At 44.0% G+C, this 24,959-nt stretch overlaps 1 protein-coding gene across 1 annotated transcript in view; it reads right to left on the bottom strand.

Moving 5' to 3' along the window:
• grik3 (glutamate ionotropic receptor kainate type subunit 3) overlaps window positions 1-19,111 on the bottom strand; it is a 105,116-nt gene extending 86,005 nt beyond the window's left edge. Inside the window, exon 1 of the mRNA XM_086154061.1 lies at window positions 18,801-19,111. Within this exon, the coding sequence (XP_086010187.1) occupies window positions 18,801-18,915 (115 nt within the window). The 5' untranslated portion in view covers window positions 18,916-19,111. The remainder of the gene's footprint in view (window positions 1-18,800) is intronic.
• Between the last annotated feature and the right edge of the window lie 5,848 nt (window positions 19,112-24,959).

Here is a 24,959-nt window from a genome sequence, read left to right as displayed (position 1 = left end):
TTTCTGGCTCATAAAAGATAGAAGAAACGGCCCTGCTGAGAGTCATTAGGAGGGCCATTTACACTGCGCTTTTCTTATTCACACGCCTTTTTTTTTTTTTTTTTTTTTTTGCAAAAAAAAAAAAAAAATTCGCCCCCGCCCCATCCTCCATCCCCAGCCCCCAAAACGCACAGTCTTTGAAGGGAAGCGCTGGGCTCTTCGCAGGCGTGGAAATGAAAAGTGAGCTTCCACTTGGGCAGAAAAAAGTATCACCGCAAGAGATGAAAAAAAAAAAAAAAAAAAAAAACCTAAACATCCAAACATCTGCTCGGCTCTCGTAATTATCAAGGAACGTTTGACGGGAGTGAATGAATTAACGGGGGCGTTGCGGTTGGAGGTCGGCGGCGGGGTTGGGGATGCGTTGGGAGTGTATGAAAGGCAAATTAGCATGGCGCCATGCATGCAAGGAGGAAATCACATGCCTCCTCTCTCCGGCCTTCCTATTGCCATTCCATCGGCAAATTGAATCCAAGGCTGATTTGAATTGCGCCGCTGTATAAGCTCTTATTTATTCATTGCTTTTCTCTCCCCTACATACTATTATATCTAATAATTATTTTTTTTGTCGCTTTCTCTACAACCAACAACAAACCCAACGGCGGGGCGACATTGAGGCTTACCAATGAAAACCCAGCGCTTCCTTATTAACTCCGTTGTTTCCCTCCGACACCTTATTTCGCGATTGTTTTCATTATGCTGATTGATTTTGATCGAAATACCGCCAGTTGCTTTTATCACACAGCAAACTCCCACCCCCTCCATCCTCACGGTGTAATATGACTACAACTATTTCCGGGAGATCATTTGAGAGGGAAAAATAACAGACTCGTCTTTGTTTTTTTTATAATCTGCTCCGACTTCTGCTCCCCGCTGCGGAACTATCAGTGTAATAAAGGTGTTATTACATGTAATAAGTATGAAAACACCAATATGACAAATACCCATGTGACATTTACATGAATCGCCACTTTGATCACAAATGGATGCATTACCCCTGCAGTTTATCTATTTATACCCTATTTATATGTAATAGGTTGGGTTCATTTATGAAACAGGCATGTATTTGCATTAGGGGTGGAGAAAGACCAGCCACTTAAGGAAGCCACTTTGAGGAAGGACAGCCACTTAATTCCTTCCAGTGATGAGCGAATATGGGAAAAACAATGAAATTATTCATCTCAAATAGTCCGAATAGTCACGTAAAAAAATATAATCATGCCTTGGAGGAATCATTTTCCAGAACGGCGGTGATAACATAAGAGAATCGGGGGGGTTGTAACTGACGCCAGCTTAAACTCGCTTTATTTTTATTTTTCTGGAGACGTTTCTCTTCGATGTCTACGGTTTAACCACGATTTTTTTTTTTTCCTTTCGAGCTCACGACTTCCCTTCTTCCTCACTTAGTCATCCCCGAAACAAATCTGACACCTTCACATAAAAGGGGAAGGAGGTCGCGTTGGTTCTCCTTGACTTTATTTATTTTTTCCCCTATTTTCAGGACAACAGGTTGATATGATGAAAGCTATGATAGTAAAAACATTATCATTACTTTTAAAGTGCCAGGGAACGGCCATGTTTGACTCCGAGATTGACGGACCGACTCCTGCTTAAACAAACCATGCATCAAAAGGCCCTCGCAATTAAAATTTTAAAGCCTTATTTTGGGATTCCGTTTGATTCGCTTAAATCCGAGGATTGGTAGGCAGCTCTGCGCCGTCCTCAACGGGCAGATAATAACTCCGCTACGTCTGAAATCTACCCGCTGTTTACTCTGCGCTCGCCCTCTCGGGCCGAGCGCTATTCCTGACAGGAAACGTAGGAAAAGAGGCCACGGTGGCCCTCCGTGTACATGTGTGTGTGTGTGTGTGTGTGATATTAAACGAGTCTGAATTATTTGATAGAACAGAAGCATCAGAGCTCTTATAATAGATCTCATATCCATCCTTGTCTGATGCAATCAAATACAGCCTGGAAATCACTGGCGTCCTATCTGACTGTTTGCATGTGAGAGCAGAGCGGGGGGGGGGGGGGGCACTGAAAGCGAGATGGATGATGGTGGGAACCAACCGCTGTGCCAAGAGTTCCAGATTTAACAAGAATAGATGTGCAGTCAGTGGCCGTCATTGGCTGAGCGGTCTGAATTAGCCAATCAAAAGGAGCAGCCAAAAGTTGCATTAAAAACATGACAGCATAACAAACAAAACATCACAAAAGTATGAAAAAACATGTAGGATGGATGGATGGATGGACTTTACATTACATTAAATTCCATTCATTTGGCAGACGCTTTTATCCAAAGTGAATTACAAAAAGTAGCATTAAAAACATAACAGCATAACTAACAAAACATCACAAAAGTATGAAAAAACATATAGGATGGATGGATGGATGGACTTTACATTACATTACATTCATTTGGCAGACACTTTTATCCAAATCGAATTACAAAAAGTGCAATTCAGTCACCGAAGATCCAACAAATTCGGAAGTCAGAAGTGACCACTCTACCAAATAGCCATCTCAGAACCATATACATGAATACATTCATTTCTTCTTTTTCTTTTTTTCTTTTTTTTTTGTTTTCGGGGGGGGGGGTTTAGGGTCTAAGTGCGATTAATGGGGTACTGCTTGGTGAAGAGGTATGTTTTCAGCATTCTTGTCGAAGTCTAACCCTAACCCGTGACAACTGGAGTCGAATTTGGAAAATAGGAGTGGACAACAAGCTAACACGACCTCGACCCGCCCAAAACCCTGGCGGTTTTATTCGGAAACTCCCAGAAGGTCCTTAGAACTGAAGAAGCATCTCGGATGAGGGATGAAACATCTCCAAGTAATGAAATTCAAGAAATTCAAGTGATTCAGTGAATTCAAGTGACTCCTGTATCTTTTTTAGAGCAGAGAACAAATGGTTTCCCGTGTGACTTTGTGTGAGTGTGTGTGTGTGTGTGTGTGTGTGTGTGTGTGTGTGTGCGTGTGTTTAGGGGGGGACAACTCACTCCCCAATCCTTGCAAAAAAATTTTTTTAGCATTGGGGTGTTAGCGTCTGCTAGCCAGTGAGCATCTACTCATAAATTTGTAAGAACATCAATTTAAAGACTTACATGGACTATATTTGCATCAATTTTTGTTTGCGTTCTCCCTGTGTGTCCAAAAAAAAGAAGATATGTGAAGATAAGAACCCCTTATTTGTTCTTTCAGTTATTGTGTAACAGAAAAAAGTGATCCGGGATCCGGAACAAAGATCGTCTTTTTAAAATCAAAATTTGGCATATTTTTATTTTTAGGATTTATATAAAGCAGATAGAGAAAAAATATTGAATAATATATATAAATATATGTATAATCTTACCCGTTACCTTCATCAGCTGCTCTAAATTCCTCTAAAATTCTAAATTCTAAATTTTGATTCCTCTTCCCTCAGCAGCGGGGAATCTTCAATCTTTGTAGTTACTGCTAACAGTTAGACAATTCATATTTCATTATATTTCTTATTCTTCCTCCTTTCTACTATTATCTATTACTGTTATATTTTTGTTTTGTTTTTTTTACTTGAAACTCTGGCACAACAATTTCCTTCGGGATTAATAAAGTTGCTCTCATCTCATCTTATCTCATCTCATCTAAACGTTATAAAAGACATTTTCTCCTGAAAGGTTAGCCGCCGCTGTCAAATATCTCCATTTGAGGCGCGTGATGCGGCGATGTAGTCATGCGCGTATATAAATATAAATAATCCCGGTTTGACTTTTATTTGGTGTTAACAGAAGTCTCTTCTGATATTGGAAGGCCAAACATGTCTGTTTTGTTTCTTCCTAATTTCAGCCACGGTTTGTGTTTTTCAACGTAGCATCGGCTCTCATTAATTGGCCTTTGATTCGCGGCGGCATCCGGATGCCCCATTTAAGCGACGAGAGAGATTTCAACACTGACAGACTTCCCGTGGAGACGCGACGGTGAGGCAATGCGCACACAAACACACACACACACACACACACACGTGCACGCGCTGTTCGAGGAAACTCGGCGACATCCAGCTACAGCTTGTCAACACACAGTGACACGCCTGGCTTTGAGCACGAGGTGAACGCGACTGTCTCTCGCGGTGACACGTTGCGAGGAAGGGAGTTTCGAGAGGTGTTAACGCGCGGCGCCGCTCAACCCGGGTTTCATGTCATGTTTCATCCTTCTGCACAGCTGTGTGTGTATGTGTGTGTTTGTGTGTGTGTGTGTGTGTGGGGAGACAGCTCCCTTTTGTTACTGCACACACGCCGGCGTTGATGGTGTTTATGTTTCTGATTCCAAATTCCGCTGTTTTTGCAGAAACATCCGACACGCCGAGTGGTACATCCTGATTATCTCTCCCGTACTAAAAAATAGAATTGAAAAACTGACATATACCTTCATGTGTCATCTGCTGTAGCACTGATGTGGTGAATTAATTAATAACACGTTTACAATTCATTCAGGTGTTGTCAAGGGGAAAATCCAAGTCAGCGGAATAACCCCAGAAGTTAGCAGGGAATAGTAGAAATACTAGATATAGATAGGATATCAATAGTCAATAGCGAGCCCCCATTTAAAATCCTTATGAAGTCCATCTAAATCTTTCCAGACTGTATACGGAGATAAATGATGCTTTTAAAAAAAATGAATAAATTCAAAAAAAAATAAAACGGTTTACGGTTTTGATGATAAAGTGTCACTCAACAGCAGCAACCACTGAAATTGATGTCGACCTTGAACAAAATAAGGCTATAAAACATTAATACTACTTCTTTTTATGCCAGTAAATTTGATCTTTCCATGCTTTATTTATTTTGATAAAATATGTCTCTATTTGCGTGTGAGTAGTGAGGAAAATGAAGGAGATATATTATCAAATAATAGATAGCAATGACGATAATATTAATAATAGTACCAATCACTGGAGACTTATTCCTTGCTGACTGGCAGGGATTTCCTTGAAAAGTTAAACCAATTTATTTGTTTATTTTATTTTTTTTTTAAGTTCGTCTGTTTGATTGAAGAGCATCGTGGTAAACGTTGACACCACTTGCCGACGTGTTAAAAAGAAATTATTCTAAATCACGATCGATTGCCTTCGTCATCCGTTCAACCTTTCGTTGAAATGGCCGACCGGGCCAAGTTGTGTATTTCGGTGACTTTTTTTTTTTTTTGAAGATTCGTCCATAAGCGATGAAGCATCCCAGCGTGCCTCCACAGAAAGGCGCTTTTCTATGCGTGCGTCAACCTGGCGTGTTCGCATTAACATCAACTGAGCCGGAACAAACATATCATCGGACGCTTAAGGATTCCGTCCCCGCTCTGTTTTCCATTTCCTCTTTCATTGGTATGCGACCATTGCGTCGTCCGCTGAACCGAGTGCCGGGTTGAGCTGTGACGTTACGCCCCCTCCGCCCCGTTAATACGACGAACGGTCAACGTTATTCTCAGTTTGCTTGAAAGCGACAGGAATCTTGGGACTTCTGTTACTGCAAAGGGAATAATCATAATCAGGTTATTACGACAGTAATAACGAGATTGGCAGAGCAACAAAATGGCATCCCTTGTCGGTGTGATAACAGAATTTATGTAAAAACTGTACTACTATCAAGAATCGGTAGGGGCGCGTGGTTAAACCGAGTATATATAGATGATCCCGGATGTTCAAGTTCCAGTTGTATTTTGTTTTTGTTTCAGAATTAAAGAACCGAACTCCTCTACGCCTCCGCCCTTATTTCATCGTTGAAACACCACAATGTCAACTACTAAAAAATTATTCGGTAAAAATAGTACAATCACGTAGTTTGATTTCCAAGTTATTTTGATCAAATTATTCAGTCTTCAACTTTGTGGATAAAAATGATAATATGAGAAAATATGATATATATAACTATAAATATAATATGATGATATAATATGATAAAAGTACTTACTGTACGTATACTATACTGTATATTAATTATTGCATTCCCATTCCTGTTAGTAGAATCAGCTACACACACACACCAAATTTCACAAAATTATAACTAATTTGTAGTGAATAATAGCTTGGTTATTATTACATAATAAACCAAGTGAGATCTTTTTTAATTTGATCCTTTTTTTTTTTTTTAAACTAACTTAAATAAAAAAATAATAATAATAATAATAAAAAATAAAAAATAAAAAAAAAAATTCAATCAAAAATGAGGAGCTTGTTCGTCGGGATGAACCAGCCCGGATTTCCTCTCAAAACCCCAATCGAAGCAAAACAAGGCCCGTCGATTTATCTGAAGCCTCTCAGCCCTTCCTATTCTCCTCCATGCGCCTCAAAAAAAAAAAAAAAAAAAAAACTGACCTGTTTCTGTCACAATAAGAGCACAAAATTTCTGATAGCAAACAAGACAGTGGGTGTTTTTGTTGTTTTGTTTTTAAAAAGCCAGATTAAAAAGACTAATCTTGTCTAACGATTCAATCAGAACCAGCGGGATATCCAGAGTTAGTGATTCGGTATTTGGCGGCGATTTGGTCGGACAAAAAGCCATTTAAAGTGATTCCCTTGAGGTTTTGACCAAAATAATTACATCATCAAGCGTTATTTCCTTTCTACTGGTGTGACTGTGGAATAAGCCAGAAATGAAACCCACATAGAGGCAGAGGTTGTTTTAAATAAGCCTCTTCCTGTCCTGGAGTCGCTCCTTTTGACGCACTTTGACGCATTGACTCTTTTTCAGACCCGACAAACTGTTTGGAAAAAGGCGTCCATCAGTCGCAGAGCGACCATTTGATCTGCACCTGAAACCATAGGAACGGACAATTCCTGAGTGCGTCGGTTCGCTCATGATAAAACCAACAAGAGTACGGACTGAAATAAAGTGTTCGAATTCAACGGCTCGACACTCTCTTCCCTTCGGGTGCATTATTTTTATTTATTTTTTTTATTCTTTAATAGATAGGCTGGACGGTCCGCTAATGGTCTAGTGGGCGCAGGGGCTGCAAGCTACTCTCTTCACGCAAAGGTTACCCGTTCTCTCTGGCCCAGTCTGGCCTTGGCTTTCCCTCCAAAAATAGTTGTGATAGGGCACAAAATGTTCAGCCACACTTTGCGGGGAGCAAATGGGAGGGCGGACGTCAATAAACCTGAAGCCGGAAGCAATTTCTTTCGCTTCTTTAGAAAATGCTGTTTATACTACTTGCACCGCGAAGACCAGCGGGTCATCTTTTGTGTTTGCGGCCCTAAGCCGCGAGTGCCCTGGGGTTCCGTGACCGCTGCCAAAAAAAAGAAAAAAAAAAAAAAGGATAAAAGCTTCCAGGAGGTAAAACGGTAGAAAATATAGATACCTGTGTCTCGGTTAACTATAACGCAGCGGCCGGAAGACCCCTCGCAAAGACGCGATGTTTGCCGGAGGTATAAAAGATAAACTGATCGATAGCTCTCGTTATTGGAGGCGACACAAATGACCTCCCGCTGAGTTTATTTAAATGTTAGAATGAGATATCGTTCCCAAAAATGTGCTGGTTTGTTAATTTTCTGTCTCTCTAAACTTCAATGCAAGCGTGCTTCACGGTTCCAGACACGGTCCCTTTGGAAACAGTGCGTTTGTTGACGACACTTTAGCTAATTTGTAGATTTTAAATAAACATGAGAAGATCAATGCGATCCTGTTGTTAATTCCTGATGCGTTAAGATTGGATATCGATGGTCTGTTTTGGGCCATGATAAGAAACCTTTTGCAGTTTATCGACGGCATACAGACACTGTAAAAAATAGCAAAAATAAATGCATGAAGTAAAAAAATTTTAAAAATTTTTTGCTGCTTTGATGAAAAAAAAGTCACCTGACAGCAGGAAACAGATACGGGAAACTCATTATTTTTGCTGACGACACCTCGATGTTACTCCAAAAATTTAAAATCCAACAGTCACAGATTGTAGCTCGACCAGAACGAGATCGATGCGATCCTGCCGCGGGAAACCATATGTATCCAATACCGTCCGCCATCAAGAGCCGACAAAATCATCCGGCAATTTCTCTATGCAGGTCAATGCCGATAATACGACTGAGAGCTAATAATCCACAGATTATTTACAACTAGCATTTGGCGGTAGACCAAGTCTAATTTTCTTGCGCTGCCCGTGATTCTCGACCGAAGCAGCACATTCTAGCTTGCTCGCAGGCGACGCCGGCATAAAACGTGTGCCAGAATGTAAAAATAATTGGCTTGGTCTATGATTTGATGAGCGTTGCACCAATCAATCAATAACAGATCGCTGTTTTGACTGCTAATGCTGGCGAACCCGCTGATTGGAAATGCCAGGACGGAAATCCTATTCCAAGTCTATGACTAATAAAGTCTCATTTGCGGATACTGATGCCGGCAGAGCGGGGCAGTGCGGAGGAGGAGGCGGGTTCCTCGTTTTTATGAACCGGTCCTTAAATCCACATCCCGTGCGTCGTTTCATGTGTCGTTGCACTTCCTCATGACTGCGGTATTTCAAACGCCCGCGAGAAGAGAGCTAACGGGGGGAAAAAAAAAAAAAAAAAAAAAAAAGTTGCGCTTGGTTCAGACGAAGAAGCGACAGCGGTGCCCTGGTCACCGAAGCAGGATGGTGTACAATTATGAAGCGCTGTGCAATCAAGAGGGTCCCTGACAGGCTGAATGGGGTCTGATGAGCCACTGTGTCACTCCGGAGCTCTGGGGTTTCTGCGGCTAATCAACCACCAAGGAGGGGCTCGAGGGGTGCGATCACTCAAGCCCTCCATCACCGCACAATGAGGAAGGCAATCACCGGCTTATTTCCATGCGCCGTTTATCCCGCCCTTGCACCCCCGACATCTCCCTCATCTGCGATTTTCAAATCAAGGTTCACGGGGGTTTGGGGAAGGAAAAACTTTTAGTCCTGCAAGAATCTCTTTAACCTCTTGAGACCCTGAGTCCTCATATTGGGATATTTTGAGTGCTTCTCATCTCAAATATAGAGACTTCCAGTGCACCTACCGGTGGCTGTCAAAGAAAATGACACCAGTCGGTGTGAAAACAACATGGAATCATGTTGCGGCACATCCTGAACATTTTTTTTTTTTTAAATGTTAATTAACATTTCCAGTTGGGCTGGCTCGGAGGAACAGTGGTTAGCACTTCCTGCCTCACAGCAGGAGGTCCCAGGTTCAAAAAGGGGGCAGTCCTCACGCTACGGGTCCTCTGGTTTCCTATCAGAGTCCAAAAACATGCATGAGGTTTATTCGAGACCCTATATTGTATAGGCGTCAAACTCTGGTCCGCGGGCCAAATTTAGCCCGCACTGTAATTATATTTGGCCCGCAAAGCCATACCAAATGGCTATTAGAGCTGGCCCGCCGGGATAGTCTACAGTGCATGTATCGCTAATTCTACTAATCCCAGAATTTTCTGCAGGTGTTTTGGCACGAAAATCACAACAGGACCCATAAACACCCTCTCCTCTGTTGACAGTAGTCATAGCGACCTTATGCTAATACTGGTACCCTGCTACTTAGGCAGAAAACAGGATTTTGCATGAGTGCAATATGAAGTTATATATCGAGTGGCATTAAGCTATGCTTGTTTCATATTTAGTTTTTAAGCAAAACTTGTTTGGGCCAATATGAAAAGGTTCATTGTTATATCCGGAGGAAGGTTTTTTTCAATTAATATCAATGTTGGCCCGCGACTTTGTCCCAGTTTTGAATTTTGGCCCTCTGTGTATTTGAGTTTGACACGTTGACGTTGTAGACGTTGTATGTCTCTATAGGACGTGAATAAGACGGCGAACGGTTGTATGTCTCTGTATGAGGCCCTGTGATTGGCTGGCAACCGGTCCAATGACATCAGGATAATAGAAAATGAAGGGATTCATTTCTATTTGGATATTCATGTAAGCATGAAAAAAAAAAACAGTGGCAAACTACAGCTTGAGGACTCGGGATTTTAATCAGTGGCCAAATATTTGCTCATTTTTATTACAATTAAATAACCTTATCACAACTTTAATAGCTGTTTGGAGCCCCACTCTGATATTTCCCTGGAACTGTTACGCAGTAGAATAAAGATATGATGGTCTTGTCATGTTGAAGTCAATGACTCGTCACATATTTAGCCACTGCTGATTCGAAATCTCTCCGAAAGTTCTTGAATCAGAGCACGTCAGAAAATTCCGCGCAGTCTGATTTTCAAATGAAAAATGTAAAAAAAGGATGCTTCTTGTTATGGCGCATCGGGGAGACAGGCAGGTTAAAGTTTGCCTCGTGAGGAAAGGAGGAACAGCGAGAGCGTGAGGAGAAGGGTTTGGGAAATGTTTCATGATCAGAAAATAACAATAATGATCAGAATAAATAAGCAAACATAAGTCTGACGTGATCAAACCCAAGTGCAGGTCCGGAAGGAGAAAACCTCACTGCTCAATCCCTCCCTGTCCGATTATCTGTGCACAGTAGATGGGAAATGATGCATTTAATAAAAGGGGATATTGAGTGCCTGCAGTGAAATTAGTGTGTGTGTGTGTGTGTGTGTGTGTTTAAGAGATGGTTCTCATATCAAGCGATTCATTTTAATCATAATTAGGTTCAAATATGATGTCATGTCAGTTGAACGTGGAAATGCTGTAACATGCAAGCGGTTGTGCATTTGGATGTATGTTTTTGGAAAAATTATACATAAAATATAGCCCCCAGAATTTGATTTGTTTATATATATATACATATACTTATATATTGAATTTGTTAGTAAAAGGGGAAAATTTTAATCTAAATTTTATACATACTCATAGATTTTTTTTTCTCAAATTTCACTGCTTTTGACTACTAAAATTACAAAAATAGCAATGAATTCAAAATGGTACAATTATGAGAATATGTAAAATAAACTGAAAAATAAATATTTAAAATAATAAATAATATTTAAAATAATTGACATTTCAGCTCAGTTACTTTGCTTTATTGGTCCAAAATTGCTGCGTTTTTAATAACCTGAAAAATACATTGTAAGGTAATATGGGTATATATAAAATTTATGTTAAAATGCATCTGCAAAGTATTATTTAAATGGGAAAATAATCCCAGCGCAAGTTTCAAATGGTTTAATGAAGAGATGGCTCTCCGGTTGTTACACCATGTTGACTCGCAGGAACGGGCCAAACCACATTTAACGTAATTACCGCTTTGTTACAGCTTTGGCAGCGAGGCAACCCGTATGCGATCAAATGGGGGGTTAGGCGGCTCAGGACATTAACCGAGCATTAATCCCGTGATATCAGCGTGACGGCAGTTATTTTCAGTTTTGGTTTTTCTTCTTAATTCATTTGGACAAATCAAGCCGACCGGAGCTGCCAGGTTAGAACGGGAGGCTCCGGAGCCAAATTCTGTGACAAACTGTTGTGCTATTTGCATCCCAGGGATGTAAAGTCACCGTTTTTGCCCATTAAAAATTCCTTCATTTATTTGCCCTGCTGCCAAACAACAGCAAAAAAAATAGCTTTAGATGAGATTGCAAGGTTTTTAACATAGTAATGATCGTGCATTTAGGTTTTTGTGCGTTTTTTTTTTCTTTTTGAACCGCAGGAATTTTGGTCGGAAATCAAAGGCTGAACACGCGTATTGTTTGCTTTAGCCAGTGAACATAGCGGTCCCAGCACTCTGCAGATGTCTCCTCGTAATTTGCATCCGATTACTGCAGCTTTACTTCAATTGAGTCCTTTCATGGGCCGCATAATACTTCCTGATTACAGATTATTTCGGAGCGGGGAAATTTCATGGTATTATGTTCACACTTAGCGCAGCGGCAATTAGAAGCATTACTTTTAATTGGGGCTTTTGTGCATGTGTGTGTGTGTGTGTGTGTGTGTGTGCACGCGTGTGGTGGTAGCCACTCTGTTTCTATTCCTCTGGAGGACTAAAAGTCAAGCTCTCCACTTCAGGGTGAAAAGATTCTCCATCTGGATTTTTTGTGCTCCACCTGGAAATTGGATTAAAAGCTCGCTAACGCACAAAGCCGGCGTGTGATTGGCGCAGCGGTTAAAGACGAATTTATGAGAGAATAATACGATTATGGCGAGAACGCCTGCTTAATCGGCGGCGAGACCGCGGCGGCCGCGCTGACGTGGGATGTAAGTCGATTTTGAAGAAGAAAATTAAATGTTTAAATAAAAAAATTAAAAAGCTTGAGGCTCAAATGAAGGCACTTATGACACGTGTTACTGTCTCCATCATCAACATGCCGGCCGACTGATCGCAGCTTTATCAATACTTTCAATTATGGATTATCTGGGCAAACTCTATTACGGAATGTGCCCAGACAGAAACAGGCCCAGAAAAATAGACAAAAAAATTAATGCATAAATGAATGTAAAAATAGATCGGTATGATTAAGTGTCAACTCATGTGGAAATCACGTCAGAAGAAAGATCGATCGCAAAACAATCAAGAAACAACACAAGACCTTTGCACATCTTAAAAAGTATATTTATATCCTATTTACATTCAAATATTTTATCCTCGTGATGATTAACCTTAACGGGTCAGATGAGATGCAGCCAAAGGGCATCTGCCTTTTTTTTTTTAATTTAATCCTGTGTGTCAAGGACGCGACGATAAATAGCGAAATAGGACATTCTTAAATAAATACTTCCATGCATTAATAAATGCATGAATTAATAAATAAGACAAAATAAAACATAATCGAGATAATTGGATATTTCATCATCAAATATCTCCCAAAAGTTAAAGATTCTTCACAAAATCATCAAGAAATGACGCAAGTTACTTTGAACTTCATATTACAAATGCATATCATTTAAACATGTTGTTCTGGCTTCATATAAAAAGGCCACCAGCTTCACGAATGGTTTTAGTTAAATTTCCACCCGTCGGGCCCTCGTCTCTCCCGCTCCGGGCGTCCGACGGCGATCACATGCAGAAAAGCTGTTGTTGGACGAGTACCGGTGGGTGATCGCGGTTAACCGCGACCCGGAGACGGGAGACGGTCACCGGTCATCTCGCTCCAGAGGCAACACGGATGCGGAGATGGATCCTACGGGTATCGGCAGCCGTCGCAAAATTGACATTGACTTCCGCCCTCCAGGCTATCCATCAAGGAAGAGAAGGAGGAGGATGTGTGTGTACGTGTGTGTGTGTGTGTGTGTGTGTGTGTGTGTGTGAGGGGGCTTGGAACGTTACCCCATCCCGACACCGCCAACTCCCGCACCTGCGTTCTTAACCCTTAACAAAAGAGCATCCTGCAGCAGGCTTCCACTAAAAAGGATCGGATTTGAGTCGCTTATTTTCGGTGATAGCCATTTGTTTGTGGTTGTTTTTGACTGAAAACGCGAGTGTGTATGTGTGTGTGTGTGTGTAGAGGGGGGGCAGCCTTCTCTCTCGCAGTTTATTAGCAACTCCTGCTCTAGCCGCGCTCCCCCCTGGCCTACGCTCCAGGGATTCAACACCAGCTCCCCCTTATCCAGCCGCCCGTGGTGCACACACACACACGCACACACACTTCTTCCTCTTCCCAAGCCCAGATGCACACATGCATGCACACACACACACACACACTCACACAAACCTCCCCACGCAAGAGCAATTTGAGGGAATCACACATCCTGACATTTGCAGTGCACCTATAACAATGAGCGCTTGATTAAAAGGGCAGAATGAAACAGTGCCATCCCTCCGCTCATTGTCCTCCCGGTTAAATGGGTTTCAAACCGACGCACTGCGGGCCGATACCTGATGGCCGGGGGGGGGAGACGGGTGTGCTAAGGGGGGGGGGGGGGGGGGGGGTTAAAAAAAATAAAAGGTTATGTTAGCGCGGCGCATGTGTGCAGCCGGTGTGTCGGAGGTGACCAAGTTTACATGCCGGCGTTTGAAAAGGCAGGAGAATAAAGCTTCTTTTTTTTTTTTTTTTTATGATTATAATTCTTTCTTTTTAATCTGGCTGGTAGTCGGGGGACTGGGGGGGGGACACGGAAGGCGCCAAGTAATGCAACGCTGTGTTTCTTTTTTTTTTTTTTTTTAATTGGGATCAAAAGGCTCAAGCTAATTAACAAGCTTAATAAGAGTCCCTCGGAGCTGGGTCACGTGACCACCCTCGCCGTTTGCCAACATATACAGTCTGTCTGGGAGCGGCGAAGACAAATTGCTCGCCGTACTGCAATGCAAAATGTAATCACAGAATTACCTCGGACGAGATGCTTCTAATTAACTGTTATTACGCCGGTATGACTCGAGGAAAGAGAGAGAGAGAGAGCGGGGAAGATTCATCCCTTCCTCGGTTGACGCTATTTGAACCCCCGAGGAAAGCTGGAATCCTGGGGTGGGCGTCGGACGTGGGAAAAGGGGGAGTCAAATGAAAAGGACAAGGGAACATAATAAAGACAAATGACCGGAGCATGAAATTTGATTCATAGCCTCAGTACAGAAACGGTTCGCAGGGAAATAGTCGATGCTGACAAGCTATGAATTCTCAAAGAAAAGAAAAAAAAAGAAAAAAAACGCTGTCAAATCCAAACCAGCCTGCTGTAACAACACCGGAGGTCGACGGGCGCAGAAAAGGAGGTTTGACTTAAACGTGAAGTGAGGGAGATTCGTTAAGACCGTCATCCAGGACGCGCTGCAGACAGACATATTGTATAATAACATCCTACATCCCAATAACATCCTAATAACAACAGGGATTGTTAACAGAATATTCTGTATATATATATGTTTATGTATGTGTGTGTATTTCACTGCATTTTTGGCAAAACTAATATTTTGCTAAGGTGACAAAAATTATGTTTTATTTTGTTATTATCATTTTTTTTAGTTTTTTAGTTTAGTTTAAGAAGTTTATTAGGCACAGAGGCAGAGATGTTTGTACCAGAGTGTAGCTCATAGCTAATTTGCATCTGTAGTCCCGGGTAGACAATTTAATTTTAAACTGTACAAATAGACAATATATATATAAAATATACAAATAGGCAATAAAATAACCATACAATATATAAACAGGCAATAAAGTGAGTAAAACCCAAGTTGAAAATGATATTGTTGTGATCAATTATGTCTTTGCAACACCTGGTCCTGTGCCTTATAAATACATGCCTTATAAAGAAATATATTTACCACAGTATTTAACAATACTTGGGCTAAAGTCTTCATCATCTTCATGAAAATAATGATTAACAGTGTTCCAGAATATTTTGACAAGAGTATTCTTCAAAATAACTCAGAATTAAACAATTTAATGCCTCATCATGTTTGTTTTTTTTAAATTGTAATTGTAAAAAAAGCTTTTTGGAGGGGGAGGAGAACGTCACACTCAACTTCTTCCAGTGTTTTTTTTTTTTTCAATTCTTATTTTATCACTTTGCCAGTGCTTTTGGTATATTATTATTAAATGTTATTATCATAGCTTACCATGTAGACACCCAGTCTCGGAAAGTATGCAAAAAGTAAGACATCAAATGGACAATCATTTTGAGCAGTTTGAAAGTACGGGCGAACTTAACCTGAGAAAAATATAAATATATGAGACGTAGCCATCCAGCATGGCAATGATTCTCTTGCTTTCTGATAAAAATAAAAAATAAAAAAAAATAAAAAAGATTCAATTCATGGCCCGAGATAAAGCACCACCTTATTTATTCCACTCGGCTTCTGAAGCATATGCTTTGCAGCAGACCTTTCACTGCAGAGAAGCCACTTTGTAGTATCGTATAAAAACACCATCTGGTGCACGAGCAGCGGCTAGGCTAAGTTAGCATGGGCTGGAAAGGAGGGGGGTGGGGGGGGGGGGATCCCTGCTGTGTCACAGGATTATCTTACTGGTTGGTGGAGTCTCTCTATTAGCCCCTGGTGGCTTGGATTATTGGATGTTGGTGTGGATGCATGTGTGTGTGTGTGTGTGTGTGGGGGCTAAATACCTGCACCTTCTCCGTCTGCTAACGCTAGCCCCCCCCCACAAACCCACAACATTCATCAGGTTATTCACTACCAGTTTTTATGACTTGATTTAAAAACAAAAAAGAAAAACAAAAGAAGAAGAGGATGAGGTAAAGGAGGAGGACGTCTCCGGCACACCTGAAGTAGGAATTCGAATCGCTTCCTTTTTTTTTTTGTAGAAACGTCTGAGCGGGATCACAAGCGAGTACAGACGACGGCACGATCGGAAAACGGTCGCGGACAAAATGAACATCTGCCGTTTCTCATCAGCGGGAACGAAGCTAATGACGAGCCGCCGGTTTGCTGACAAAAGAGAACGGAATTGGACCGAGTACAAGAGGCCCGCCGAGACCGGCCATATGTTCGGGAAAACACTGTGGACAGAATATGGGTTGTTTTTTTTTTGTTTTGTTTTTTTAAACAGACAGGCATCTGTGCTCCCCCGAACCCTCGACCTCAACCCCATATTCATTTCACGTGACCTCTCCTTCCAGCGCCAATCTCATTATCCTTTTTTTTTTTTTTTTCCTGCCGTCTCCTCCTCCCCACCTTCCTCGTCCTGATACCGAAACGCACGCCTGAGTCATCGCGGATGAGACGTCTGAGGAACGCCATCCCGCAAAAAGGAGTTAATCGCATGAAAAAAACTTCTCCGCCAGGATAAACACCGAATCCTCGTTTGAAGGCGCCCCCTCCCCTTCCTCCTCCCCACGCCGTGACCCCGGCTTCCGGCTCGCGTGCGACCGGTTGCCGCGCCGAGGGAAGCTGAGGAAATTAAATCAGCGGCGAATCACAAGGGGGGGGGGGGTTGATTAACCGGGGCTGATAAAGTGCTCTAAGTATTAGGTAGATAAAGTAATTGATTATTCAATAAATCCCCGTCAGGTGCCGAATGACCTCGCCGGGAAGGAAAAGACGGAACAAATGATGAATTATTTTCATCAGTCCAGAGATAAGCGGTTATATATGTGTCATTACGGCGTAATAAACAGTATCTGAGAAGATAATTACAAGATGAGGTTTTTAAAAAAAAAAAAAAAAAAAAAATCGGGACAGGCTTTAAAAATGTAACATTTTATTTCCGCTATAGTTGCGAGAAGTCGGGATGTCACGTCGAGGAAAGGGGCGCCTCACGGCAGGTCGAGAAGGGGGGGGAGGCTCGATGAGAAAAAAAAAAAAAAAGCGCCGACGCACCGGGAGTCGTTTCATCACAGAGGAGGAAACACAGCGGCCATCTGGCCGGCGCTCAGATCAATGCCCCGCGAAAAAGCGCTGAAATCAATGGCAACAACTCTACCTTGGATGCCCACCATTACCCAGATGGCGCGCTCGGAAAACGCGGCGCGGGGGCCACCTCGGCGCGAGCAGACACCGCAAACACAGAGGAAGAGGAGAGGTTGGGACGGGAGGGTTGCTGTGTTCCAACGCCACCCACTGAGATGATTTGTCTGTTGCGTTTTGGCTCCACCGCTTTTCTTCTTCTTCTTCTTCTTCTTCTTTTTCTTCTTCCTCCCGCGGGATTGTTTTGCGAGTGACGTTCGAGCAGCCCTCTGCTGGCGGCGGCGCCGGCGGAGAACGCCAACCGCACGCCGAAGTCTTCCGAGATAAAAAGCGGTAAATGTGACCTTTGCGAATCAAGGGTACGGGATATTAACAACCACGTGTTTTTTTTGTTGTTTTTTTTTGTTTTTTTTCCCCTAGTCTTGCATGGCGACCCTTTGTTTTCCCTGATATTTGGCACTGCGTCAGATTCAGCGACCTTCTCAGCCAATCGCACGTCGGGTTATGATATCGTCACACACACACACACACACACACACACACACACACGTGCACACACACACACACTACTCCCATCTACTCCCATGCAGCCATAGTGCAATTGTAACACATTTCAAGGTACATTTAGCTCTGCACTCATACATACAAACATAAATCTTTTTATTTTCCAAATCTAATCTTTAAGCTTTCAGCAAAAATATGAATGAATGAATGAATGAATGGATTCATGGACTCACTTTTCACATCAGGACCACTTTAGCTATAATTGTCCCGTCTGGTGATTGATTTGCCAGACGACCCACAACCTCAATCAATCAATCAATCAATCAATCAAAGCAACAGATCTTCCCCTTCTATCAGCTCCAATGCTCTGGGAGACGGGAACGGGACCGAGCAAAGGCCACTGCATTCAGCCGTGGAGCATGTGTGTGTGTGGAAGGAGTTATTATTATTAATATTATTATTATTAACATTATTATTTTATAACCCACTTTTTTTGGGGGGTGGGGGGTTGAGGGCGACTTCGTGTACGTGCCAGCGTGTGTGCAAGGTGGGGGGTGGGGAGGGTGGGTCGACATGCACGTCCTCGGGGTTTGATATCACAATCAACACACACACACACACACACACACACACTATAAACAGCCCCGTCTCTGCAAAAAAGCAGAAGAGCCACGGACACCGGATTGGACAAAGACACAAACAACAACAGAAAAAGCAAATAGTGGGGCATCGCGTGTGTGTGTGTGTGTGTGTGCGCGTTTGTGGGGGTGGGGGGGCGGAAGGGGGGGGTGAGACCCGCACCCCCCCTTAATCCCCCATTTCAGGAAGGCGTCGTACTCCTGTTGCTGCTTTGCCTCTCAAATAAGTCGTACCGACAACACACACACACACACACAGAACACACACACACCGCTGCGTGACTCCCGCACGAGGAACTTTCAAGGTTACGGCGGGAGAAAAATAAACACGGAAAATAATATGAACGAATCACATAAATAAAACTGCTTTTTTTTCAATATATATATATAAAAAAAAAAGGAATAAGCCACGAGAAACTTACCTATCCGGATGACGTGGGGCATCCCGGAAGAGAACCCGACCCACGACAGACACGCAAGCAGCCGCGTCCAGTATTCCCAAATCCCACTCCGCGGACGGGGCCAGGTGCGTGTCATGGCTGAGCAGCTGCAAGATCCACTTTTATTTTAATTTTCTTTTTTTGTCTTATTTTATTATCAGTGTTTTTATTATTTTTTTTTCCCTCCTCCTCTGAAAACTGGTTAAAATTCCAGCGGCGGCTCGGACGGGATCCGCAGCGCGGAGACGCGGGAGGGTTCGTGTGTCTGCGACGGCTTCGCTCTCATTCTCTGCAAAGAGCTTTCTCTCTCTCTCTCTCTCTCTCTCTCTCTTTCTCTCCCTCTCTTTCTATTTCTCTCTCTCTCTTTCTTTCTCCCTCTCTCTCAACGAGCGGTGCGCGGAGGAAAAGAAGAGGATGATGATGAGGAGGAGGTGGTTCTTCTATTCTAGTCCGGTTGGGTCCGGATGCGTTTTCGTCGGACCCGAACGCAAAAAAAGAGTCTTCGGAAAGGGTGTTTTTTTTCCGCGTCCACGTCGCGGGGGTCGCTATCCGTGCGTGGAAGAGAAAGCTGGACTCCCGCGCTTCTTTTTTTTTTTTTTTTTTTCCTCCTCGCGGATGAGGGAGATGCGCCTGCGGAAGTTTGGGGTCGCCGGTGTGACGGAAGGGCAGTTCCTTGCGGACGCACGGGAGGGGGGGGGGGGGGGACACACGCACCCACGGGAGGAAAAATAAAGAGTTAGGTTAATCCGAAATTTCCACTCGTGGACAGATGTTCCACGGAGGTCCGGTTTGCGCGCGGCGGTGACGAGACCAGTCCGCGTCCGCTGCAAGGCGCTCTTGGCTACGCGGAGCTCCCAATGTGCGTGTTCGTGTCCGGCGTGGAAAGGCGACACGGGGGGGGGGGGGTGCCTACGTGCGTGCGAGCGTGCATTTGACCCCTCCCCCCACGCACACACTCACACACACACGCACACACCCGGCGCCGTCCCTCCTCCCTACCTCCCCACTGCACCCACTTCTACTCCACGGCGTCGCTGTTAACTTTCGTGTCCAGCCACTTCTCCAACGTGCACACACACACGCACACGCGCGCACACACACTGCACGCCCCCTCTACCTCCTCCACGCGACACGACGGCGGTCACGCGTGGGTGTCGCGTATTATAGTCGCCCAACTAAGACGGAAATCGACGTCTCGTCGTGCGCCGAGAGCAAGAGGAGGGAAAGGTATGACTTTTTTTCGTGCGTGAGTGTGTGCGTGTTGCGTACCTGCGTGTGCACGCGTCGAGATTAATCTCCCCCCTCGTCAATAAGTACATTTACCAACCACACCTGCCTGTTTTTTCTATTTGTTTTTTTTTTTTTTTACACAACTAGCCGTTTAACGCGGGGTTACGCACGCGTACTCACGCACGCACACGCACCAAATGCGTGTCTCGTCGCTGCAGGGGAGGCGCGGGAATGGATTCCAGCAAGTGTGCGGGATCTAACATGGAAAATGATTGACAGACCGAAACCCCGCAATGCAACGCAAATCCATTAATTGCGGATATATTGATTCCAACACATCCCCAATAATAACAATGCACTAATTGCCTCTTCCTATTTTTAATTAAAAATTATGTGTATATATAAATACACACAATATATGTATTGTTTGGGAAAAAAAAAAAAAAAAATAGTATATTTCAGTTTCACTTTTTTTGTACTTACCAGAATGCCGTTGATGAGCTAGCGCCTCGGCTCATTGGTTTTATTTTCTCCCGTTTGGAACGAGCGAGAGGAGCGGAAAGCGCATACAGGGGTGTGTGTGTGTGTGTGTGTGTGTGTGTGTGTGTGTGTGTGTGTGTGAGTGAGCGAGAAACAAGTCAGAAAGACTGCCGCTGCATATTCACGTCTCCCTGTCGCAGATTTATGGCCTCTTGGCACAATGTAAGGACTATCAACGTGAGTTATGTGGCCCGGCTCTCGCATTATCGAGATTCATTGACTCGCCGCTGTTTCAAATATAAAGTGTAACGCGGCCGCGGCGGCGGCGGCTCAAGCAGACGGCGAGGGGGGTTTCCGCGGGCGCCCCGCCGCCGCTGTGACACACGCAGCTCCACGGGCGCCGCCGTGTCACGGCTCACTTTGACCTTTTGACCCCGCCCACTACGCAGAGCAAACCGTTGACTTTCACTCGCTGTAAACGCTCTCACTGATTATAAATGTTCGTTTTCCTTTCTCAGCAACGTCATAATATTCGCGGGGAATATTAAAACATCCGGGAACATTGATCCCGCATTGTTTCCATCCGTCATTCCCGAGGACTATTATGATTATTGATTAAGTTGATATTTATTTGAGGTTATTTCTCTCAACCGAGCCGGAGTAGTTTCTCCACCTTTCCGAAAAAACAAACAAACAAAAAAAAAAAAAACGTCGGATCGACAGGAACGGTCATCGAATCCGAACGTGAAACTCAAAAGCGAGTGTTACGAATGATTTATTCACCAACATTTGGCGAGATCTCCAACAAGCTTGCGGGAAGGATAAAGGAATTTTTTTTTGATAATATAATATGAAATGACATTGCAAGCAACGCTTATTGTAGTTTCACATACGGCCAGTGGGGGCAGCGTAACACTTTTACATTACATTGCATTTGGCAGAAGCTTTTATCCAAAGCGACTTACAATAGAGGACATAGGGACTGCAAATACACTTGCAAATACACGATGCACAGGAAATATACAGAACAGTGGAAAGCTGCCCGCAAAACACAGACGGCGTTAAACAAGTCCGCGATAGCGTCGTCCGAGACGCGACCCCTTCGTCCGGGTTCGAGCCCTCGACGTTCGCTAGTAGCGGAAATTTAGCTCAGAGAGCTTCACAGCGACACAAAAAAAAGGAAACGTCGCTGCAAGACTCCCGGACGGTTGGATGAATTTGGAAAAGCGGTTTACGCTTAAGCAAGTCCAACATCTGTATGATAACCCTTCACACGTATATTTTTTTTTACCCGGTAAAATGACTGCCATCGCGTTTCCAACGGGACCGGCGATCGATGCCTCGTCTGGCTAGTTGGTCGGGACTAATGGCAGCCGAGATGTCAGGCCTCCATTGTGAAACCGCCGCCATTGACGGACGGTGTACTTAGTTGACTGGATTGATCAGCGCTTCTTTTTTTTTTTTTTTTTTTTCTTCTGTATTCTATTTTTTTGGAGGTGGTTCTCCGAGGGGAGAAAGAGGACGATCGATTCCCCCGCCGGCGCTTGCATATACGCCAAACAGCCGAAGACGCGCAATCCGAGCTGTGAGATTGCTCATAATTATTTGCGAGTGGGGGGAAAAAAAAATAAAATAAAATTGCCGTGGTTCGATTGAGCCTTAAAAACTGAATAGCGCAACGTTTTGGCCATTGATTTTGCTTTTCGCATCAGGAGCAAATATAAAGAACTCTGTCGGCGCGCTGAATATTACGCCGGGGATCGAACATCTCCATTCAACAATGGGTCAATAGGAACTCATCTCTAAGTCTGATTTGCTGAGAAATTAGATGTCTTTTTCTTTTTGGCTTTGTGATGGGATTCGCTTTTTGCTTTGTTTAAAAAAAAAAAAAGGGACAAAAAAAAAAAGATTGTTTCATCAGTAGGCCGCGTTGGAGTCGACGCCTCGTAAAGGAAAGGGAACCGCATTGATCTCCAAGGAGAAAAGATGGTGACAAATCAAAAATGGGGGATTCGCAGCGCAGCCCTCCCTCTGCGCCCCCCACGATCGCGGGGGGGATAAATAATTTCACATTCATGTTGTTACTGGAACGAAGTGTGCCGGAGTTATGTGTCGTCCCCTCCGCGCTCCTTCATTGAATTTCAAAACGCTTTGTTCGAAACGCGCCGCGAACGCCTGCCGCGTCACGCGACGGCGGCCAGCTAGCGACTCGAGTTTGATAATTAAAAAGCTGATCTGCTCGCCTCGGCCGGGCGTTTCGGAGCAGCAAACGCGGGAGGCCGCTCGAGATGTGTGTGTGTGTGTGTGTGTGTGTGTGTGTGTGTGTGTTGCGGCTGACGCGCGGCGACCGAATGGCGGGGAGGGGGACGGACGGGACAATCACAACCCTGATCAGTCATCCAGACAGTCGGCGAGATGGGAAATGACTGCTGGTGGGGCTCAGCCGCTGGTTATAGATGAGGAAGGCACAGAGTAATAATAGATTCCTGACCGCCCTGATTTATCAATTGAATTATTAGTCTTATCGTCCTTATCGCCCCCCGCCATCTATCTTCAATAACCACTGAATGCCAGCTTAAAATTGCGAAGCAGTTTGTATACACGGACGGAGAAAGAGAGACGCGCAGTCCCGGCTTCACCCCGGCGTCTCCGGGGAACGGCGGGGATGTTTGCCGCCGAGCGTCGAACCGCCGGGTTTTCATAAAAACGACGGCTCCGTTTTTCGCAACACGGTTCCGTGTGAAAGCAGAGCTACAGTATGTTTCCCGGGGTAAGAGACCCGGCCGTCGCCATCGACAACGCCGTGGTAAGGCCAACTACAACTGCGAGAAACCTGGTTGCGGCCCCAAACAACCAACTGTCATTCTCAGCGAACGTCGCAGCAGTAGCTTCAGGAAGATTTGCAGATTCTTCACGGAGGATACAGCGCAGATACTCATCCTGGATCTAGTCATCTCTTGTTTGGACTACTGTAACTCCCTTCTTTACTGCTGACCATCAAGCCCCCGGAACTTATTCACCTCCTGGTGTTCAACGGTCCTAAATTCTCCCACTCCCACTTATGACCCTACATCGGCTCCCGGTAGCCGCCGGCATCAAGCTGAAGTCCCTGGTGCTCGCCTACCGGGCGCTGGATGGGACATCCCCGTCTTATCTCCGGGATGTGGTCAAGCTACATGTCCCGACCCGTCCCCTCCGATCTGCCACCTCCGGGCGACCGTCCGCCCCATCGCTCAAGAGCCACCGGCCGCCGATCGAACCGGTCTCGGCTCTTCTCGGCGGTGGAACAAACTCCCGAAAAGGTCAGAACAGCGGGGTCGCTACCCGTCTTTCGCAGTGAGCTGAAAGCATACCTCTTCACCAAGCACTACGCTACTAATCGCACCTAGCTCCCAAACCCCCGGAAAAAAATTTAAAAAAAAAAAACGATGAAATGAATGTATGTATGTGTACGGTTCTGAGATGGCTTTTTGGTTGAGTGGTCACTTCTGACTTCCGACTACTGGTACTTCCGATCTTCGGTGACTGAATTGCGCTTTTCGTAAGTCGCTTTGAATAAGCATGTCTGCCAAATGACTGGCATGTAAAAATGTAATGCGATGTTAGCATGCCGAGGCACCGGCATTCGTCTGCACCCCAAAAAAACAGCATCTCAGGATTCGTGTTCCTCCTTCTGTGTTCATTGGTCACTCATTGATCCGTTACTATTAGTGTTATTTGTCTCACAACGAACCCTCAGTCACAACTGATAAGAACTTGTGTGTTAAAGTCAAACACACGCTTGTAAATGATGTACTTTCCGTGTGCGATGCGGCCAAATCCGACAAATCCCCCTCTTCTGAGGCAACAGCCCTAAATTTGACATTTAAAAAGATAAAAAAAGTTGTAACAACTCCCAAGACCTGAGCCAGAACAGAGGGCACGTCAAAGAAGTTGTTCCAAAAAACAGCTGATTCGTTCGTCGCTTCCCGATGTTCAAGGTGACGTGAAAGTCAAGAGGAAAAGCTGCAGGACGAGACTAATACTTTGTGCAAACAGAAACTGATTCTTACCTCTGAATTAAGTTTTTTCCTTCTTAATTTCTCTTGTTGTTGCTCCCATTTCCGTCCTTTTATTTGCTTATCATCTTCGGACCATTTAATTTATCCAAATGTGTAAAACATGACCATATTAGTTTTTACTTATTTACTTATTGTGTTGCTTCCTGATTTTTTTTTTTTTTTTAAATTTGGTCACTTGAAGGTCCCAAAATCCTGGTTTGACCCGGGTTGTTTATCACCGCTGTTGTTTAATCAGCTTCCACGGTTAACTACACGGTAACCTACGACAAGCCCTCAATTAAATTTCTTGGCATTAACCTCCTTCTGCGACGTACGCTGGATAAGAGTCATTTGTAATCCGAAAGGTGGCGATGGCAATCATTCCTGAGCG

This window comes from Fistularia commersonii, chromosome 10 (assembly GCF_037954325.1).
Source record: "Fistularia commersonii isolate RoL2024-O1a breed Wild chromosome 10, RoL_Fcom_v1.0, whole genome shotgun sequence".
Lineage (NCBI taxonomy): Eukaryota > Metazoa > Chordata > Actinopteri > Syngnathiformes > Fistulariidae > Fistularia > Fistularia commersonii.
This window is presented reverse-complemented; position numbering and strand designations above follow the sequence as displayed.